This window comes from Brachycentrus maculatus, unplaced genomic scaffold, assembly GCF_059751285.1.
Source record: "Brachycentrus maculatus isolate JH-2025_06_01 unplaced genomic scaffold, ASM5975128v1 h1tg000285l, whole genome shotgun sequence".
In the NCBI taxonomy this organism is placed as follows: domain Eukaryota; kingdom Metazoa; phylum Arthropoda; class Insecta; order Trichoptera; family Brachycentridae; genus Brachycentrus; species Brachycentrus maculatus.
The window spans coordinates 926,590-950,780 of NW_028281036.1; the positions used below are offsets into that span (position 1 = coordinate 926,590).

Here is a 24,191-nt window from a genome sequence, read left to right on the forward strand (position 1 = left end):
ACATATCGCTCACTCCTTTCAAGAACGTTTTTAAAGTTTAAAAATATAACACAATGTATTAAAAATAAATATCAAGCTACTAATTGAACTTTTTACTGTGCAACAGATTTTTTTAGGTAAAACCTGAAGGTTTTTTCTCCATTTGAAAAATATTTAGTATATTTAAAAAAATAGTTAAACAATGCCTTTTCTTCAAAATGCAAAAACATCATTTTCGGCCCTGTAGCGGGTAAATATTAAGTTAAAAATATGCCTCTTTTGCTGGGATATAGTACATTTTCAGGGCATTCCGAAAACATGCACAACTGTAAATTGACGATTTTTTATTTATGACGTTCTTGAAAGGAATGAATATATATATATATATATATATATATATATATATATATATATATATAAATATATGTATATTATATACATACACATAGTTGTATATCGTCTATATATTAACAGAAAATTGCCGTTTTGTATAAAATTGGCTTGTTTAAACAAAATTGAAAAATCCTTTATTCATTTATTATTTTCTCATTTTTTATATTTTCTCATTTGTTTATTTTAAATATGCATCTTACCTTATGTTTTTCTCATTTATTTCATTAAAATATGTTTCTTATGCCTATATATTTTACCTGTTTATTGTTTTTAAATTTTGTCGTATTAGTTTCGGTTATTTAAAAAAAAAATGTAACTGCCTATTATATACAAGGATTTATACAATCTTTAGTTTTTATGTCTTAAAAATGATGATTTTTAGTTTATATCTCTTAAAATGTCTTGATTTTGTCTGCCTCCGTAGTGTAATGGTCAGCACGCTCAGCTACCGTTCTGTATAAATAAATATAAGTGATTTTTTCACTCTAATATTTATTCAATATTACCCTGGACTGGTTCATACCTGAAGCGGAGGGCTGATCACCTTTCCTTCATGTCTTAACGATCAAGATAACAATGCGTTTATATGATGCAGTGCCCTATGCACCATTGGGGTGCGGATAAGGGTTTGAAGAAGATCCTTTACTACATATTCTTTTAAAAAATGGATGCATTCTTCCTTTATTGGAAAAATAATTGAATTAATATGTAAGCGAGCACTTGAGATCATGACTTCCAAATTTGACACATTATATTGTTTTTACCATAAAATACGCTTTTTTGACTTTTTCGATCGCTTAAATACAGGTAGATCATTTTACCTTACATTTTTTAAATACCTGGCCTTCTATCTTCTCTTCGTCCTTCCTTCTAGGTACTTTATTATGACAAATTTAAATAGGTGTGAGGAACAGAAGAGCGTCGGTTTGATGTGCTTAGGGTGGGTTTTGTTTTTCTCACAATTCACAAAGAGAATGAAACAACCCTACCAGGAGATTATAACTGCAGTCGGAAAGAAGCTAATGTTAAGCCTAATCTCCAAGGTATTTAGGGATAACTTAAGCCTCGCTTTGAAAATTACGATATCCTGCATGTTGAAATTCCTTTTCTTTTAACCTTTATCAGTACCCAGTGGTGTACAGGGCACTTCAACGTATGTAAGCAGTTATATCTTGATCGTTGAACACGCTTCAAGTACCGGTATATTAAACATATCGTAGTCATACAGGAGAAAGTGGCCAACTAACATAACGTTAAATGTTCAGGAGGACCATTTAAGTCACTTTTGCTTGGCATGAAAATAAATATCAATGCAGTTAATCATTTTTAACAAGTCAATATATTATACATCCAAGTTTAAAATCGTATGGGATTTTTAGGGCAATATTAAGCTAGTAAGACATCAAATAGTCAATGATCATGTTTTTGTAAAAAAAAATGCACTTGGTCACTTTTCCTGTATGACTACGATATATTAGATTCAATATATTATGAAAAAAGGTTGATTTCTGAGATTACAAAATAATTTTAAAATAACAAAATGCAACACTTAAGAATTCGAGAAAGTACTTGAATATTTAAAAAAACACATACACAAATTACAAATTGATGATAATAAGGAAGGCAAAGGAAAAAGGGAGTTTAGGGAATGAGGTAGAGGGAAAAACTAAGGAAGGAGGTTTGATGGACAGTTAGGAGACTTATAATAGATAGTAATGTCTCAGATGTTTCCTAAAGGTTTGTTCTCTTTGCTGTCCACAGGATTGCCTACATCTTCCCTCAGAACTACATCTCAAAAGCATCTAGTTTTTGACGTTCGGCATCTCTTAGGGTCTAAGTTTCTGCCCCATGTGGTTGAATAAAAAAAATGTTTTTCAGGGCGAGGCGAGGCGGTGGCGGGCGGCACGGTGATGGCGTGCGCGGGCTGCGACAAGCCCATCCTCGACAAGTTCCTGCTCAAGGTGCTGGAGCGCGCGTGGCACGCGGGCTGCGTGCGCTGCGTGGACTGCCGCGAGCCGCTCACCGACAAGTGCTTCTCCAGGGAGGCCAAGCTCTTCTGCCGGAACGACTTCTTCAGGTAACTAGCTGGCCACACTCCATCTTCAAACCTGGTGCAAGTATACACGCGACAAGCCCATCCTCGACAAGTTCCTGCCCAAGGTGCTGGAGCGTATATAAAGTGATCACCTAAGTCAGACAAGCTATTCTGCTGAAACGACTTCTTCAGGTTACTAGCTGGCTACACTTGGTCTCCGGTAGAATTTGGTACAAGTATATAGAGTGAACATTCAAGTCCGTCATGCCAAGCTCTTTTTCTGGCACTTCTTCAGGTAACTATTTGGCCGATACTTAGTCTTCGGTAGAGATGTTCAAGAGTACAAATCCAGTACAAGGGTACATAATTGCCAGATATATAAATACCAGGTCTTCTTTCGTTTAAAAAACGATAGATGCTTCGTCTCAATTCGAGACACCTACAATATGCTACTACTATACTACTTCTATGAAGGATGGACGCAAAGGTCAGATACAGCATATTTTGAGCGGTTGATCAATTTGTTGGTGTAAATATACTATGTAATTTTTATTACTGATTTTTTTTTAATAAAACAAAACATTTTTATAAAACCTTTGTATAAAACTTCTTTTGAGTTCAATGTAAACAAGGTTAGTTTCAAGAACTATAGACGAGTCACGAGTTTTCTTCAACGGGTGAACATAAAAACCGTATCAAAGTTTGTATTATCACCCGCTGATGAATATATCTGTAGTTCTCGAACTAGTCATGTTTACATTAATAAACTCAAAATTGGTCTAAAATATCGTCCAGCTTTTTCAACAATGTCATTTATGATAAAAACTTGTTTTAAAACTTGTAAAACAAATTTACGAGGTGAATGGTTTATGAAATAATAGCACATATCGCTCACTCCTTTCAAGAACGTCATAAATCAAAAAACTCGATTTTTCAGGAGATAGTTTTTAAAGTTTAAAAATATAATGCAATGTATCAAAAAAAAATATCAAGCCACTTATTTAACTTTTTACTGTGCAACAGATCTTTTTAGGTAAAACCTGAAGGTTTTTTCTCCACTTGAAAAATATTTGGTATATTTAAAAAAAAAAAACAATACCTTTTCTTCAAAATGCAAAAACAACACCTTCTGCCCTGTAGCGGTTAAAAATATGCCTCTTTTGCTGGGATATAGTACATTTTCTGGGCATTCCGAAAACATGCACAACTGAAAATTGACGATTTTTGATTACTGACGTTCTTGAAAGAAGTGAGCGATATACCATATATACAAGTATTTTATTTTTATATTTAAATAATTATTTTATTCCACGATGTTTTATAACCAATAAATAATAAAATTAATTTTTCATTATCAGGCGATATGGCACGAAATGCGGCGGCTGCGGAGATGGAATATCTCCATCGGAGCTGGTCCGCAAAGCCAGAGAGATCGTCTTCCACCTCAACTGCTTCACCTGCCTCGTCTGCCGCAAACAGCTCAGCACCGGAGAGGAGCTCTACGTGCTGGCAGACAACAAGTTCATATGCAAAAAGGATTTCCTCGAAGGAAAAGCGCCGGCTCTCCATCACGGTGAGTCTTTGATTTTTTGTCGGAATCGTTTCGTCGATGTTTCTTAGTTATTGATAGTTTTTATCGGAACATCCTTCGGGTTTTTGATGAAAAATTGTGTTAGAAAACGTATATTTGCGTCCAATTTATCAGTTGTAATAACTGTGATTGTAAAAATTATTGATTTTTCCATCTTTGAATAGTTAATAGCGCTGAGAATATTTATTGACTCTGGTATACTTTAAACAAAAGCGCTGTATTTTGAAGATGACGCCAGTATATTTTGGAGGTTATGTAAACAACGTGTGTGTTTCTAAAGTTCCAAGCCGTCAGTAATATTCACAAAAAAAACAAATTTAACTATTTTTTAGGAAAAAATAGAAACTAATTGTTTTCATTATAGGGTTAAAGCGATTATAAAACATCACATGTTTGTTATATTCAAAGTAGTGATAGTGACGACGAAATTATAATGTTTACTAATCGGAAGATACGCATCGATACCTGTTTAATGTTTTTTTCTTTATTTTGCCATGTATGATTTTTGGTTATTTAAAAAAAATCTTTTTTGTTACTTTATTATTTGTGTTCCAGTCTTGTTAACCTTAATCCCAAATCCCAAAATGAGAAATAGATATTACTCATCGGGAATATTATATGTATATAATATGTTTTGAAAAAAAAATAGTGAAAACTTCGAGGACGAGCCAATTTCATACGGCCTTGACAAAATATTACCCAGGCCAATTCAAAATAAATATTTATTAAATTCACTTGGGATGAAACCGCGACGCTAGTTTCGCAGTCGAACGTCTGCCCAATCACGCTACGGCGTCAATACAAACTACGAGAATCACGTCGGTTCAATGATAGATTGTTTGATGATTATTCATTTATACAAAAACAGTTTAATTACGCTTTTTAACGGCCACTGTTTATAGCAAATTGATGATAAAATTGACATAATTATGACAACGGAAAATAACAGTGTTGCAATGTTTTAATTGCTCAATCACCAAGAAATACGCACATAATCCAACCTTTACGATTACGACTAGAATACAACATATAAAATAAGATTACCATATATTAAAAACACAAGTTTCCTGGTATTAAATCAAAATTCATACTAATTTTATTATCACGGGGACAATTCTTTAGTATATTATTTTGAGAAATAAAAAGACTTTGTTTTTTGATCCACTCACATATGGATGTGAATGGATCAAAAAACAAAGTCTTTTTATTTCTCAAAATAATATATCAATATGATCCACAAAGTAAATGCTTTCAATATTCAAAACACAATTCTTTAGCCTTATATTATTTACTGATTTGGCTTTGGGTTGAAGGAATAACACGATGAATCATATACATAAAATAAAAACACTTGTAACCACTTTTGAGATTATTAATGTAAACACGATTAGTTTCGAGAACTTTTGATGTTCTCGAAACTAGTGGGTTTACATTAATAAATTCAAAAGTGGTCCTATACAAGTGGTTTTATATTTAAATTGTTTTTGTTTGTGCAACAATGTCCATCAATTTTTATTATTTGGCCAGGAAAGTAGACACAATATTTTATATAGAAAGGTGTATCTGATGGAACTGTGCCATCAGTTATGTTCAAAATAATACATTTAAGACTTATTTTTTGTCAGCATCCTTTGTCGAAATGATCACCGCACGCATTTACCCTTTTTTACGTATTAATCTCTCTTTTCTAAATTTATTAGTTTAAAAATAGATAGACACTGTTATATTTAAACCCCAAAAATAACATTGCGTATGGTGTTTATTCGTCCATTGGTAAAGATTTGAATACAAAATTGTTATAGGTTTCTTTCTATCAGATTCTGTGTCCAAAATCTGTTTATCTACGCTCTTTCTTTTGTCATCTCCGTCTTCGACTTTTTCCGAGGCAAACCTTCTTGTCATTCATTGGTTGTTTACATTTGAAATTTGATTCCTTTCTTTCTGCGTCCCGCCCTTTGGGCCCTTTGACGGCGATCAGCGAACCACCTCGAAGGTTTGTAGTAGATATAAAATAAACATTGCTCTGTTACAAAGCGGTTTCTCAGTTCACGCACTGACACCTGGCGTCCATTTTGAGTTATATTTATGGTGTGAGTACCAAACCACATTTCACAGTAGGCTTGATCTTGTTTCCGAGTTCCTTGGGAAAGACCCTCAATTCGATTCTGTTGCATTAATTTATTTTTGGCAGTACCGCATTGGTCGGAACAATAATAATTATATCATATTTTAAAACTAATACGTATATTTCCTATCTTATTTGCATCTTTTATTTTTTTAAATAGGTTTCACCTATTATCACGATCACGAATGATCACGAGTACTTTCGAAAACTATTGATGTTCTCGAAACTAGTCGTGTTTACAATAATAAACTCGAAATAGGTATAACGAAAGCATTTTTATTTCATGTTTAAATAGTTTCATCTAAACCTCTCTAAAGTTTTTGAAACGTCTACGCAATCAATTAAAATTTTCAAGTTAATTGACAATATTTTGAGTATCCTTATTCTGGGTTTGTCTCCTCTTTGGAGTTATTTATATTGATATCTCGATAAAAGTGAAGAATAATATCAGACTAAGCTATAGAAACGCGCAGCCGCATACAGCTAGCATGTTATAATTTATTTGTAATTTGTACATGTAAGTTGTACTTAGTAAATACCATTACTTCTTCAAATCTATTTTAATAAACAATGGTAGTTAGCAACAATGAAAAAACAAATATTTAAGAAAAAGTGGTATTTCTCGAGTCAAACTTAAATTATAAATGGATAGATATTACCAAAATGTGACTGCCGAATCAATTGATGCTGTCATAGTTATGTGTGTAAAGTGATCACTTAAACCAGGCTATGATGGTCGTAAGACCCGCAAATTCCCAGACTTCCATATTCTTCTTCATCTATGTTTCATTCATTCATTAAAACCTTTATCCACACCCCAACGGTGCATAAGGCACTGCATCATATAAACGCAGTGTTATCTTGATCGTTAACATATGAAGGAAAGGTGATCAGCCCTCCGCTTCCGGTACGAGTCCAAGGTAATATTGAATAAATATAAGAGTGAAAAAATCACTTATATTTATTTGACCCCCCCCTGGGAATCGAACCCGGGATCTCTAGTACGGTAGCCCAGCGTGCTGACCATTACACTACGAAGGCGGCATCTATGTCTAGATGTCAAAAAATAATGTAATGCTGTTATAATTTACAAATGTTTTTTTTTATTTAAAATCATTGTACATCTTTTCATACTTGAGAATAATTCTTGGTTTCCGATGTTTCCTCATCCAATTCGTGCCTGTACTTATACCGCTATTGTGCCAACAAGCTCTAGTGTTTGTTCTGCAAACATATCGGTATAACAGTCTCCAACAATCGATGCATCCCCTATGTGTTTTCCCTCCGGTGCGTGCCCCGCTATCATAACACGGGCACTCCGGATCCGTTTATGACGACTGTTTATACTGAGAGAGGGGTACCGCAGGGGAGGGCTCTCGGCCCGCGGCTGTGCTGGCCGCGAGGCGGCGAGGGAAGCACAAACTGCGCTCGGGGATGAACCCGCCAAGAAAGCGTGCCCTGAACTTTATGGGGCGGAATTAAACAAACATTATCAAAAAAATAAACAGATATGTAACCCACATACAAAGCAAACAACGACCGGATCTCTACTAGGCTGAAGACCCAATTAATTCCGATTGAAATACTGTATTCGTGAATTTCAATAAAAGCACGCCGTTTTTCATTACTACTATTTATTTATAGAAATACAAGGTTAATTAATCAAAAGTCCAAATAAAAATATAGACTACATACAAAGCAAACAATTTCAATTCTACATTAACTATAGATCTTCTTTCCCGATTTCAAAGTTGTATAAATATTATTACTTTTGTATTATTATTCACATCTCAAATAAGATAAGGAAGAATATAGAAGTCTAGGTATTTACAGGGCTTACGAACTATAATGTGATCACTTTACACACGTATAACATTCATTATTCTACCCATGATTGACAATTACACAACTAAAATTTCGGAATTTGTATACATATCCTTTAATTGACATTTTCTTTCACACGCGAGTTCTCGACATTATTAATTAATATGTAAATTTATGGCATTCATTCTTTAAGTATGCACTCGTTGATATGTACATAAATGCACTGCTATTAGATTCCTTTCGTATATTAGATGTTATTTGATAGATTTGATGTGAAATTTTGGCTAGCTTAAATGTTTAATTTTCACTTGAGACACCAATAATATTAATATTATAATAATCCAATGTCAAAAATAGTATTTTTTGTTTTACTTTATACTAAATAATCCATCACGCAACGTGTCTTTAGATTGGACCACTATTAGAAAATTCGCAACGTCCTTTCTGCGCCTCGGGCGTCTCGAAAAATCGCGTTGCGGTTTCCGTTCTCTCCGAAACCGCAAGTCCGCCCGGCCCCTAACGCCGATTTGACACACTAGTTCAGAGTTTCGCAAGTCTGCGAACGACTGCAGTTGTAGGTAATTGCTTTTCTCTCGGATGCAGAAACGCCGCATTTCTGTAGTACAGTAGAACCTCTCATAACGAGTTTAATTCGTTCCAACATCTTACTCGCTAAGCGAAACATTTTTTCCCATACAAATCAATGTAAAATACGATGATGAGTTCTAGGCCGAAGGAAAAAGCTTTTTTAAATGTTTTTTTTACGTTTATACAAATAAAATTACTTATTAATTTCTTGAATGTTTTTTCGCATATACTTTATGGCACATTTTATAAACTTTATAAAATTAAACAACTTTGTTTTAAACTCCTTTTTATTATTAGTACACTTCAACATTCTTGTTCAACTTCTTGTTCGCCTCCATAGCGTAATGGTCAGCACGCTCTGCTACCGTTCTGTAGGTCCCGGGTTCGATACCCAAGGGGAGTAAAATAAATATAAGTGATTTTTTCACTCTAATATTTATTCAATATCACCCTGGACTGGTACCTGAAGCGGAGGGCTGATCACCTTTCCTTCATGTGTTAACGATCAAGATAACACTGCGTTTATATGCAGTGCCCTATGCACCACTGAGGTGCGGATAAGGGTTTGTCTGTCAACATACCGGTTTCGACAAGAACCTTTTCGAAAAGGAAAAAACTTTTTCACGGTTTTTTTTGCTCGCTATGCGAATAACTCGTTATGAGAGGTTCCACTGTATGGTATATTCTACCCGCTCTAATGATAGATGCTTTAAACCGCAAGCAATTACGAAGACTCGAGTTGTTTTATCATCATTATCATTCGTGTCCATAATGATAATAATTTTGTTTTGAATATTTTTACATGAGAAAAGAAACCAGCGCCACCGGATTCGCGCGATGCCTTGCGTCATACAATCCCGGCCAATTTATTATGACTATCGTAAACTTGACGTTATTTTTTACTCATTGTTGGAGTGAAACTTATTTAAACGCAATATTTTGAGTGTCTGCTCTGCTCCTATTTCCAACTACATTCGCAACATGTAAAGGGTGACACAAAATGAACCTCTATCAGAAGATGTTATAATTTTTGAAAATGGCGTAGTACGTCGTTAATATTTCACATTTGCGAACTAGACAGCAGCGGTATACAACCAGATTTAGGGTGGCGTAAAATTAATCACCTAATTTTGATTTTAAATATTTTTTTTACTAAATAAAAAAAATAAAAAAAATTGTCCGCCTCCGTAGTGTAATGGTCAGCACGCTCTGCTACCGTTCTGTAGGTCCCGGGTTCGATACCCAAGGGGGGTAAAATAAATATAAGTGATTTTTACACTGTTGTATTTATTCAATATTACCCTGGACTGGTACCTGAAGCGGAGGGCTGATCACCTTTCCTTCATGCGTAAACGATCAAGAAAAGACTGCGTTTATATGACGCAGTGCCCTATGCACCATTGGGGTGCGTATAAGGGTTTTATATATATTTATTATAAATTTAAAAAAAGATTTAGTGTGATGGAAATCTTCATTTGGACCTTTACAATTTATTTCTAATTTAAGTGAAAAAGATCACAACTGTCAAGTGGCTGCCGCCAGTGTTTGTACACATTTGTGTCCGTTATGTCAATTGGTTTGTAAACTACAGCTATCTAGTTCACAAATCGCTCACTCCTTTCAAGAACGTCATAAATAAAAAACTAGATTTTTCAGGAGAACGTTTTTAAAGTTTAAAAATATAATACAATATATTAAAAATAAATATCAAGCCACTTATTGAACTTTTTACTGTGCAACAGATCTTGTTAGGTAAAACCTGAAGTTTTTTTTCTCCACTTGAAAAATATTTAGTATATTTAAAAAAATAAGTAAACAATACCTTTTCTTTAAAATGCAAAAATAACACTTTCTACCCTGTAGCGGGTAAATATTAAGTTAAAAATATGCTTCTTTTGCTGGGATATAGAACATTTTCTGGGCATTCTGAAAACATGCACAACTGAAATTTGACAATTTTTGATTTATGACGTTCTTGAAAGGAGTGAGCGAAATGTCAAATATGATTGACGTACGTCGCCATTTACAAAAATTATAACATCTTCCGATAGGGTGATCAATTTTGCGGCACTTTGTATAAACCCAAAAGTGGTCTATGCAAGTGATTAATTATATTTTAATACACATATCGTAGTCATACAGTAAAAAGTGACCAAGTGCATTTGTTTACAAAAACGTGATCATTGACAATTTGATATCTTACTAGCTTAATATTGCCCTGAAACAATCCCAAAGCGATTTTAAACCTGGAAGCTTAATATATTGACTTGTAAAAAATGACTTACTGCATTGATGTTTATTTTCTTGCCAAGCAAAAGTGACTTAAATGGCCCTCCTGAACATTTCGTTTCGTTAGTTGGTCACTTTTCCCTGTACGACTACGACATGCAGGTCGTAGGATCTCTAAAAAATAGCTCGCGTGCATACTTTTTGTTTTTTATTCTTAAATTTTGTCGAGGGAGTGTATGTACATCTAAAAAAAGTTAGTTAATTCCATTGTTTACGGATTTTTTTAATAGAGTATGAAAATGCTACATATTCACCCGCGCGTATAATATAATATAAGCTTGAATGCGGAGTTACCGACGAGAGTAGAATTAGCGTCCATGTATGAAACTGGATTAATAAAAATAATAAGCGATTTAACCTTGAAAGCCGGAAGATAGATTTTGATACAATTTGGATAAATTTCGGGTGTTTTATAAGATTAGATTGAAATTTAAAAATCCCTGTTTGATTCTCGATAAGATCAGCATAGAAAATAGTAGCATAAGCTAGTACGGTATAATTTAGACTGGGACTGTTGGAAATCGATTACATACCATATAAAACCAAACGTGCCTTTTCGGGTACATTTAGTGTCACGAAACGCCATAAACTCCTTCAGTGCACCTTTTTAGGCTCTCGGGTTCGCCGATCCGCAAAGCGTGGACCATTTTGAGTGTGCTTTGATTTTTTCACAATCGTAAACATGGCCGTAAATCAATCGCGGATGCAAATTCGTACACTTTATACGGCGAAATCCGCGGTAGGTACCTACCCGGGAAAGACGAGAATGAATATAATATTATTATTTCTCGCGCGGCAACACCGGAGTGGGAACATGGCGGCCAGCGCATGCGCAGTCGATTCTGTGACAGGTAATGGCGATGCAGATTTACGACGTTTTCGAATCGTTTTGCTTTTCCATAAGTAATACGAGAAATATCCCGTTCAGGAACACAGCGATCCAGAAATTGTCTCAAATTTCTTTGTATAATTACTAACCCACACAATATATTCAAGACCAAACATTTTTCAAGTATATTCATGAATTTCTTTTGCAATGTACCTACGTATAGAAGTCAAGCATGGAGTTAAAAGAAGATGGTGAAAAATATGTATATTGAATGTAGTCTAATTGCAATCTCTCAGACAAATGTGAGTCAAAACGATGTATGTTAGATGTTTGAATGATAAGGAAGGAATGCAAGGCTGAGATAAACATTATCGATATAATTAAGAAAGCGTGTTTAGATGGTTTGGACGTGTGAATCGAATGAGTGAAGAATGAACAGTAAAACGAATGTTTAAGGCGAATGAGTTGTAAATTGAAGCAGATGAAGTCTGAGAAAAACTTCGCATGATTGAGTATTTCAAATGTTTGGAAATGGTTAGGTCAGGAGCCGGAATAATCGGCGGTTATGTATGAGGAGATGCATGAATTTTAAAGACGCGAAGATTTTTTGCAAGACGGATTGGTGTGGCGTTCTATTCTCTCTGTCTACCCCTGCGGAAATCGGCTTGATGGTAAGTTGGTGTATTATTTGCGTGAAATATGTAAAAAAAAACACGCTAAAAAATGCATCCCAAGTGCTCTAGCCATTTCCGCTATTTTTCTTTCTCTCTCTTACATTAGATACCGATTATACATATTATATATGCTCCATTTCCTTTCCCGCATATTAGTAATTTCCTTCAACCTAAGCTCCTTCACAAACATCGTCTGCATTCTTTCAATCTTTCAATATTCCACTCCTATGTCCATTATTCTTGACCTCAAAACTGTCTTGAATCATTCTTCCATCATATAATCACAACACCGCGTCGATTCGACGCGATGCCCTATACACCACATGTGTAAATTAATAAGAAAAAAAAGAAAGTACCTACGCAGATCAGAATTTCTATTAAAATAACTTTCATTTCATTACATTTCGCTCAAAATACAAAAAAAAAAATACATCGAAAGTACCTACCTACCCGAGACGCTCGTATACTATACATTTTCTTTATAATTTTTCTCCTTGGAGAGAAATTAAGATGCCGAACGCTAACAACACCCTAGACTCTATACTCTGGCCCGCCTCGAGCGCCATCTATTAGGCTTTTGCGCAAATTAAAATAAATATTTACCTCCAAGTATAAAATGTATGTAGGTTTGTATATATCTGTGTGTTTCTATGATCCCGGTACACCCCTGAGCGAATTCCCGTGGAATGGAGGAATCGCTGATAAAAACTAATTTCGCTCTCCTCCCCCCGCACCCTTTCCTCAGTCCCCCTTCATCCCCATAACTCGACTACCCACCCCGCAGAGGCCAGGGGTGTAGCAATCCATTCGCCGGCAGCCATCCTCCCCAAAACTGGTGGTTTTATCGAAATCATACTCATAATGGGATTTTTCGACGGCATTTCAAAACGAGAAATTATTTACAACAACTATTCAGTATTTTTAATTTAAGTTTTACTCAATATATACCACTATTTTAAGTGGTATTTATAGAAATAGTGGTATTTACTAGGTAAATGGATATATTTTACCACAGTGACTGCTGAATCGATTACTGAAACATCAAATATTCATATACTCAAAATGTAACTTTGTTTTAAAATCACTTTAAAATCACTATTTATTTATAATGAAATATTTTAAAAACAAAGTTACATTTTTAGTATAAAATGGAAAATCACAAAGTTAGTGCTTCAAATATAAATTATATCAAATATTCAGTATTTCATATTTTTCAGTTGACATTATTTTTTGACATCTCTACGTAGATGAAGAAGAATATAGATGTCTAGGCATTTACAGGGCATACGACCGTCATAGGCATGGTTGAGTGATCACTTTACACACGTGTAATATTTACCAATTCTACCCATGATTGACACTTCTGAAATTTTTGAAACTTCTAGATATACCTACTACATTCTAGTTTCAATACATTGAGTGGTTTTATTGTCAATCATGGGTAGAATTGGTGAATGTTACACGTGAGTAAAGTGATCACTTAACCAAGCCTATGACGGTCGTATGCCCTGTAAATATCCAGGCTTCCATATTCTACTTTATCTATGTTGAGATGTAAAAAAAAATTAAAAAATAACTCCTAATTGGAGGTGATCCAGGTTTGTTAACAAATATTTGGACACACGAAAATTTTTGCAAAATTTTTCAGCACTTGTTTCGATGTACCTCAATACAGGACTATCGTAAAACGTACGACGATAAGAAAAACTCACATTTTACCAAAAACGTTAACTAAAAACATTTAAATATGTATTAAAAAAAAAAATAAAACAGAAGTATTTGTCTTTTTATTCTTTACAAAAATACTTTAATTTCATGCTATTTTTGTGAGCCATAGCAGCTCATTATTAGAAATAGCTATCAAATTGTGGTGGAGTGGGTTCGAACCGAGAAACGCTGACTCAAGAGTCCGCGACACTAACCACGGGACCACAACCCGACACAATTATTTGAGAATTTTTCATAAAATATGAACATAAAAATCGGACAAAAACTGTTGGTTTTTTCAAAAACACGCTAGTTCGGCTGTCCAAACTCAAAACACGGTAAGGGACATTTTTTTGTAGTACGTTTTTTTTACATTTTCGGAAGTAGATTCTCCAGATTTTTTAAGTTTGGACAGTCGAGTTGTCCCTACATTTTTTTACAATATTTAATTCTCACATATTTTTTTTTCAATTGTTGTAATGTGCATAGTTTGCTCTTTGTCTAAAAAGTTTTCCGACCACTAACCTAACCTTACCTTACCTTACCTTTTTATTCAAATGTAACGTTTTTGTGGTTTATCTATGATCGTCACAACTAACGGACGTATTCCGCCTAATGAGCCGAAAACTTTAATATTTCTTTCTGTGATTACATCTTCCGATATCGACGAAATTTAACACAAAAAATAATGGAAATTCTTTAAATTATTCTATGAAGTAACTCGAGGGATCTCTCCATTAATCCTTACAAATAAGCACGTAATCGATTATATATATAACATTCCTTTGTTCTTTTTGAACATTAAACTAATTAAACTTCACGCCACTTATCCGCCAGGGTGAGCAGAGAGGATAGAATACCACACCACTCTGTCTTTGCAAACATTCTTCGCCTCTCCACATTCGCGCATCTCCTCATGCATACCCGACGATTATTACGACTCCTGACCCGGCCGCTTCCAAGTATTTGACATGGTGCCAAGTTTTCTTCGATCTTCCTCTGCTTCTATTTCCAACTACATTCGCCTCACAAATTTGTTTAACCGTTATTTCATCACTCGTACGTTCCACATGTCCAAACCATCTCAACACACCTTTCTTAATTTTTATCGACAATGCTTAATCTCAGCCTTGCATTCTTTCCTTATTTCGTCATTCGAACATCTATCATACATCGTTTTACCACACATTCGTCTAAGGGATCACATTTTGACTGCATTCAGTCTGCTTTCATCCTTCTTTTGCCAACTCCTAAAAAAATACTTTTGAAAATATTATGTACTCACAATACTTTACACTATGTTGCTATTCTAACACATGCACGCTAAGAAAATCTAAATACACTCTTTCTTCAAGTCGTAAAATAATTTTTTGTAAGTTATAAAGTTTCATTTCTTAGGTGTATATTATTAAAATAAATACTTTTCCTTTAAAATATGGTGGATAGGCTTTCTTGACTTATAATATAATTCAATAAAATTGATTCTAACTTATTATATCTTAACTTTATTAATAATTATATATTATTTCGAGAAATAAAAATACTTTGTGTTCTGATCCACTCACATTTTTATTGACCAACTAGTTTCGGCAACAACCTGTTGCCCTCTTCAGGGTTACATTTATTATAACCCTGAAGAGGGCAACAGGTTGTTGCCGAAACTAGTTGGTTAATAAAAATGTGAGTGGATCAGAACACAACGTATTTTTATTTCTCGAAATAATATATCAATATGATCCACAAAGTTAATGCTTTCAATATTCAAAACAAAAAATAATTATATCAATGGGGCTCCCTACAGTCCACCGCTGTTTGCACCATTAGATGCTATTGAACAATTTAGCATTATTGGTTAGAAGAATAAGAATATGTAGTTATGTTATAATGTGCATAGGTACTTTTATCATGAGATCTATCGGCACCTGAGAGTCGTCGCTTCCGGTATATTAATAATTAAACTTTTCTCTTTATTTTGTTTGCCTACCTCCTCCGACGAGGATTGTAGTTTCCCATGGACCTCATGGTATCGCCATGTGTCGAGAGATAGCGTGCGCGCGCGTCACGACCTCGGTGGATGGGCCGCTACACACTTTATATGTAAGCGGGTAGGTACTGCTATTAATATACCCGATACAACATAGCCCGCCAATTAGTTGGCACCCCTGCAGAGCTCTCGTGTGACCGCGCACTGCTACCAACACACGTGCAAGAATTTGAATCGAAACAGAAAAAAAACCGCAATAAGTCATATTTGTCTCTCGTTTACAAGCCAGTGGTGTGTAGAGCACTGCATGGGTTTGAAGGAGTTATTTCTTTATTAAAAAGGGAATTAGAAGACGGTTACCAATAACATGGAAAGGATAAATAAAGAAGCCGAAGAGTCTTGTGAATTTTTGGTACATCGTAGAATGCTACGCAATCCATGGACCGATATAGTAAGCAACTCAAATGTGCTTTAACCCTTTCCACTCTGACCATTTTTACTCTTAACTGATCAGCTACTCTGATCGAAAAATGCGACATTTTTCTACCATTAAAATAAATATTTTGGTTCCCTAATTTTGAGACACTCTGTCTGGCAATTCGTATGACCAGTTAATTAAGATTACTGTATTTATCTGAACTATTTTTTGGTATAATATACTAGGGTGATAGAGAAATCAGTGATAAAAGTTATACCTGCGCCGGGGCAGACATTGTGGCCTACGGAGCTGCCTGCTAGAATCATACGGGCCAGAATGTCTGGCCTACAGAGTGGTAAGACTTAAAAAGCAAGAGCAGGGAGACAGTTGCTGACTGATATCAATGTTCGGAAGGTGTTCTAGCTGATATGCATGCATGTGGTTAGAGGTGAGAAGTAACAGTTATTGCACCTAATCATAAAAAGATAAATAGAAGGTTGACGAGGTGTGGGCAGAAGTTGGATCTTCTGGCTCCAGAATAAACAAGATTGAACGGGAGTCAGAACCTTTCATACTGGTCTATTTGTAGATGGTCAGAAAATACTGTTTCAGATCAATTAGTCTGTGAATATACTGTACAACAAGTTTGAATGAAATAATGAATATCCCCATCAAATTGCATGACCAGATAAAAGATATTACAGGTCTACTCTTATGGCTTCCAACTGATGAATGTAGTAATGGATGAAGAAGGAAAGACATAAGAGATATTAAATAACTAATAATAAATACAGATAAAACGAAAAATAGAAGGTCGACAGAAGTCCTGGCTCCGGAGTATATGAGATTGGACGGGAATCAGGACCGTCGAAGCTCTGTTTAGATCTGCCCAAGACAAGGACAATTACTCGCAATAAATTGTCGACGTCAGGAGGATCTGACATGATACGAACAGAAGAACAAGAATACATTAATCAATCAATAAAGAAGAAGATGCGTTATTCTGGTTTATCAATTGGCGAACAAAACCTTTTGTGCAATTGAAACAAGCTTAACTACATCGAGTGCCGTTAGATTTGCAAATTGTTGATCCATTCAATGCCCCCGAAAACATGGTTTTTTGTATCAAGTATCCGAGCCTCAATCACCAAAAATTTTCTACTGTCCATCTACTAGACAATAAATCATCGTAATACTGAATGCTGTGCTCATATGGCGCTTTGATATGTACTTAATCATCCGAGGCACACGTCAGAAAAAATGTGGCAGAGTAAAAACAAAGTTCACCTATCATTCTTGACTTGACGGACATTTCGATAAAATATGATTAATTGGAGTTTACTTGTATATTAATTATTTAAGTTTTTAGAGTATTATCTTCTGTTTTTATCTCTTTTTTCTTATCTGCACCTAATGGTGTATGTGATGCGGTATAAAGACAATGCAGTGTTATCTTAATTGTTAATTAATTGTAGCGATGCACTACTATTTGAATCCCAGTACTATAATGTACATAATCATGATTATAATTCTAACCTCACCTAGTATCGAGTCCAAATTAAACAAATTACATTTTTTTTTTACTTGGTTAATACCAATATTTCTTAAAATCTGTTTTGACATATGTTTCGATGCATTCCGCATCATTTTCAACCACTGTATGTGAAACTACGTCTAAATTTTAAAGTTGTATCCTTGGGACGTTGAAGAATGAAGACGGGGTAGGTAGCTACTTTTTGTTTATATTTATTTACTAACGTCGAAATCCTAATAATTATCAATACGAAAAGTCATGAACAGCAATATTTTGAAACAATAGAAATTCATAAAAATATAAATAATAATAAAACCAAAAGTAAAAATGTGACAATAACTATCGCCTCCTCTCTATTGGCTATGTTTCCATTGAGAAAATTTAATAAAAATTTAAATTCTTAACTTTTTAATAACTCTTTTCTTTTCAAAACCATATAATTATTTTGAAGAAAATTTATTTTTTTCAATTTAAAAACAATGTTTTAATACCATACCCTTACCCCTTTACTCTCTTCCTCACACACACACACACACACACTCTTTTTTTTTATCTCTTAATGTTTTAATAGTTATTATAACATAATTGTGGAATTGTTTAATTGGCTTTATTTTTTTTATTAATGTATTTATAAACTGTATTTGTAAACTATTTTTGTTCATGTAATGAAATGTTTGTCCGCCTCCGTAGTGTAATGGTCAGCACGCTCGGCTACCGTTCTGGAGGTCCGATTCCCAAGGGGGGTAAAATAAATATAAGTGATTTTTTCACTGTAATATTTATTCAAAATTACCATGGACTGGTACCTGAAGCGGAGGGCTGATCACCTTTCCTTCATGTATCAACGATCGAAATAACACTGCGTTTATATGACACAGTGCCCTATGCACCATTGGGGTGCGGATAAGGGTTTTATATATATATATATATATATATATATATATATATATATATATATATATATATATATATATATATATATATATATATATATATATATATATATATATATATATATATATAATGTAATGTTTATAATTATTTTTTCAATTTTTTATTATATACTTTTTCAAATGTGAAGCTGTACAATTCCCGAACAAATAAAATAAAATAAAATAAAAATCATTTATGTAAAATGTTACCTGGATTTAGATAAAATATAGTTGCGATTTAACGAAGCCTTAACGTATAGTTTAGAATTCTAGATCCTTCTGTAGGGTCATAGACCAGACACAACACAAAGAACAAGGGACCAACAACTCGCTCTCCATAGACAATGCACTCGCATCGGGTAGTCTCGTTAACCCACCGATCTCCGCTCATTTTTCACCATCCACACTCACACCGATATTTTATTCTTTAATGTATTCATCATTTGCTAGACCCCCGTCGTACGGACCGAACCCGCGACCGCTACGTCCATAAGTCATCCCGGCGAACCAACAGGCCATACCGGTCCCTGCGAAGCGCGCTTGTAAAATGGACGTGTTAACTTTTATCTTTTTTGACCGGCCATCGAGTTTCTCATTTTGGTACTAGAGATCCACTCAGTCGCGTGGTGACAAGTTTACGAGAGATGATAAATATTTGGATAATAGCGTAAAAACAACACTTTTTATTTTAGTTGATTACGAAATAAATTAAAGAAAAATGCTTAATAATAACACTTTATAAAATGAAATAACTTTTTTATAACCACTTTTTTTTATTAATACAATTTAACCTACCGGTTTCAACTAGAACCTCGTAATCATCAGGGTTTATATATACATAAATATATATATATATATATATATATATATATATATATATATATATATATATATATATATATATATATATATATATATTTATATATATATATACATATATATATATATATATATATACATATATATATACATATATATATACATATATATATATATATATATATATATATATATATATATATATACATATATATATACATATATATATACACATATATATATATATATATATATATATATATATATATATATATATATATATATATATATATATATATATATATATGTACATATATATACATATATATATACATATATATATATATATATACATTTATACATATATATATATATATATATATATATAAATCCAAATCCTGAATTATAATCTCATACATGAGAGACAGAGAGAGCCAGAAAATGTCCTTTTCATTTTATTATATTATTATTTATTAGCTCTTAATTTGAAAAGATAACTTATTAAAAAAAAATTATATGTCCAAGTACTTGTTCACAAATCTGGATCATCTCCAATTATAGGATTTTTTTAATAATATAAAATAACTCCTTAGACAATCCAGATTTGTGAACAAGTATTTGGTCACACTCAAAATGTTATTCTTAAAGCAATTTTTTGTAAGTGGTACTTGCAATCGAACCGTTTGGGAAGCGCTGTTCCCAACAGTGGTAAATCAGCATCGGGAATGAATTTGTTCTAAGGCAGCGCAGCAAAACTACGCCGCATGACTCCTTGTCCAACTTTTTTCTTTTCGGTTCCCACAAGTCTCCTCGGGCGGGGAGTATTTTGTTTCGATACGAATAATAATAGGCAATAAAAGGTTGGCGGGATTGGGAGACGGGACCCCTGGTGGTCCCGTGGTAACACGATGTAGTGGCGGTGGAGGTGTTTGGGCTCGACTCGCGGCTGGAACCGCGGGTCATTTGTTATCCGGCTCAAATGTGTGTTAATTGCGCATTGATGGATGTAGATGCCGTGCGTTTGGGATGTAAATATCAATGGAGGATGAGAAATAATGGTCCATTCAGAATGTGTCAATCGCCGGGTTATTATCACACAGGTGTCCGACCTTTGAACGCAAATGCTGTGTGGTTTTATGCAAATCTTTATATATGTTCTTCTAACCCTTATCCGCACCCAATGGTGCATAGGGCACTGCATCGTATTGACGCAGAGTTATCATGATCGTCACTTACACGAAGGCGAGGTGATCACTCCTGCATTTTAGGGAACAGTTCAAGGTTATATAAAATAAACATTAGAGTGTAACAACATTGACATTTATATTCAACCCCTCCCGCATGAGAATTAAACCCGGGACCTCCAGCACGATAGCTAAACACGCTAACCATTAGAATGCATAAAGATTTTAAACCAAGTTAAATTTTAATTTAAAAAAAGAGTCGTTTTATTTTGTTAAACTATAGTTAAAAAAGTTGATAATCGTAGATGCGTGGTTAAACAGGGATGCATTATGTCACTGTTTTTCAATATTTTCGAAATTGGTCCTTAATCGTTTTTGTAGACAAGAGCCCTTTTCGCGTGAACGACCACAGAAAAGCTGAGTAGCACTCGAGTGAGTTTTTTCGAAGTCACGGAGAGCGTTTATCAGCCGGGTCGCGGTTTCCCAAGCGAGACGGGACTCGACCGACAGCCACTGGACCGTGCTGTCACCCGCGCCAAAAGCTACAAAGGTTGCGATATCCTCAACTCGGCTACCAAGTCTTGTTACACTATATACCTACCAGAAACTGTAACCGAGATAGGCTATACCTTTATTTATATTTTTATATTGTTTTATATTTTCAATAAATTTCGCTAACTTAGTTAAAAAAAATTGCTTAGCAAGAGCAGATCTGTCAGGAAGCCTAGATGCTTCTATATCAGATTTGGGCATGCTGTGGGACAGCTTTCAATAATAGGCTATTCCAACGAAACCAGTAGAGAGCGGTAAAACAAAATTATCAGCCAATGTTTAATCACCCTTCGAGTCAGATCCTTCTGATGTCGACTATCTCTTGAGAGTAATTGTCCTTGTCTTGGGCAGCTCTAAACAGCACCTCGACGGTCCTGATCCCCGTCCAATCTCATATATTCCGGAGCCAGGAGATCTGTCTTCTGCCCACACCTCGCCGTCCTTCTATCATATTCTGCCTTTTATGATTAGGTGCAATAGCTCGTATTTCTCTTTTCTTAGCACATGCCCCAGATAGGACACCTTCCGGGCAAGACAAATATCGTAGTCATACAGGAGAAAGTGACCAAGTGCTTTAAAAAAAACGTGATCATTGACTATTTGATATCTTACTAGCTTTATATTGCCCTGAAAAAATCCCAAAGGATTTGAAACTTGGAAGTATAACATATTGACTTGTTAAAAATGACTAACTGCATTGATGTTTATTTTCTTGCCAAGCAAAAGTGATTTGAATGGCCCTCCTGAACATTTTACGTTTTGTCAGTTGGTCACTTTCTCCTGTACGACGACGATATATGATCTCAGCCTTAATAAATTGATGAACAATTTTAAATACATGGTATTTTTTTAATACGTAACACATTACAGTGTATAATAAACATGATGTAATTTAAATTAGGATGCAATGCGAGAACGAATCGCTTTACATGCCTGATTGGCGTCATGTCGCTTTGTTTCCTGGTTTTTTGCCCCTTTTACGGCGTTTTTATCCCTGGCTTTTTGTCAAAACATCTGTTCCGGATGTGGACAAAAAGTGTCACCTTCGAACGTAGCTAACTATGCAATTGCACGGATTACCGTAACTTAGTACCGAAGAATCCGCTTGTTTGCTTGCTGTAAAATGTACAGATATGATGTAACTTTTGATTTATGTATTAATTTTAAATCAAACACAGATTTCAATGGGGGATGTAGGTACATACCTACATCCCCCATTAGCTACTGTTGTCTCCCATAAATTATTGCTGCACGTGTTAAAACTGTCACTTAGAATTGTATAGCTACATAAGGACCGTAGTCCATTTGATCTTCACATTCGTTTGATAATGCCCTAACAAGGCGAAACAATTGTCACAGTATAATTTTTTATGTGTTTTTGTTAATAAAATACAACTTAGTAGACTCAAAAAATCTGTGTTTGATTTAAAATTAATACATAAATTAAAATGGAGTTCAACAAATTAAACGCCAAATCAATAAATAAATATGTAACTTTTGGGTAATTTATCCAGAACTAACAAGGTTATTGGATTAAATTCTACTTACATTTAAAAAAAGTAGAATTTAATCCAATTTAACCTTGTTGAATTTAGGTTATATTACCCAATTCTTTTAAATGGAATTCTACCAATTGTCTGCAGTTACAATAAATACGATGAAACTTGTTATTTCAATATCATCCACGGCTTTAAATAATTGATACAATTCATTTTTGATATCTTAACACCGACGAAGAAGTTATTGAGATGGGTATGTGGAAATCTAAAGATTTACAGGTCTGTTTGACGTGTTTATGTTATTATTTTATATTTATCAACACTGATACTTTAATGAACATATTACTGTAATTTTTATGTTTTATATAAGTATACTTCTATTCCTAAAATTAAAATGTGTGTACATATAACCTCTGACTTCGCAGCGTAATGTTCAGCACGCTCGGCTACCGTTCTGGAGGTCCAGGGTTCGATTCCCAGGAGTGGGGGTCAAATAAATATAAGTGATTTTTTCACCCTAATATTTATTTAATATCACCCTGGACTGGTATCTGAAGCAGAGGGCTGATCACTTTTCCTTCATGTGTTAAAGATCAAGATAATACTGCGTTTATATGATGCAGTGCCCTATGCACCATAGGCTGCGCATGAGGGTTTTGTAAGTAAGTAATTAATCATCGAAGTAATAATCTTTAGCGTGTTTTTTAAACGTTTCTTTTAATGTTTTTCATTAAAATATTGATATACATATTCTATCAAGCTTTAAAAAATCGAATCTTTAAAACGAATTGAGTACCGTAGAACGGGGCTACTTGAACTTTTGTGTGTTACTTGAGCCCAGTACGAAAAAAAAATTAGATCTGTATTTGGTCTACAATAATGAACGTAACGACATGATTCATTGTTTCCCTGACAGATGACACTTATTGTCACGATAGGTTCATTATTGTAGACCAAATACAGATTTAAATCTCTTTTTTGTACTGGGCTCAAGTAACACATCGAAGGTCAAGTAGCCCCGTTCTACGGTAAGTAAAAAGGCCTTTATTATTTTTTTTTAATTCCATCGTCCATAAAAAAAACTAAAAAACACTTTGATATTTATAATATGATAATTTTTTTTTTGACATCTCATCAAAGATGAAGAAGAATATGGAAGTCTGGGCATTTACGGGGCTGACGACCGTCATAGGCTGGTTTAAGTGATCACTTTACACACGTGTAACATTCACCAA

The 24,191-nt window shown here is 34.3% G+C and overlaps 1 protein-coding gene across 3 annotated transcripts in view; it reads left to right on the top strand.

Moving 5' to 3' along the window:
* Positions 1-24,191, top strand: part of Lim1 (LIM homeobox 1) — a 110,550-nt gene that overhangs the window by 17,703 nt on the left and 68,656 nt on the right. For all 3 annotated transcript variants that reach the window (XM_088267169.1, XM_088267170.1, XM_088267171.1), the window contains exons 2-3: positions 2,251-2,449; positions 3,766-3,980. In XM_088267169.1, the coding sequence (XP_088123295.1) occupies positions 2,283-2,449; positions 3,766-3,980 (382 nt within the window). In that variant the 5' untranslated portion in view covers positions 2,251-2,282. The remainder of the gene's footprint in view (positions 1-2,250; positions 2,450-3,765; positions 3,981-24,191) is intronic.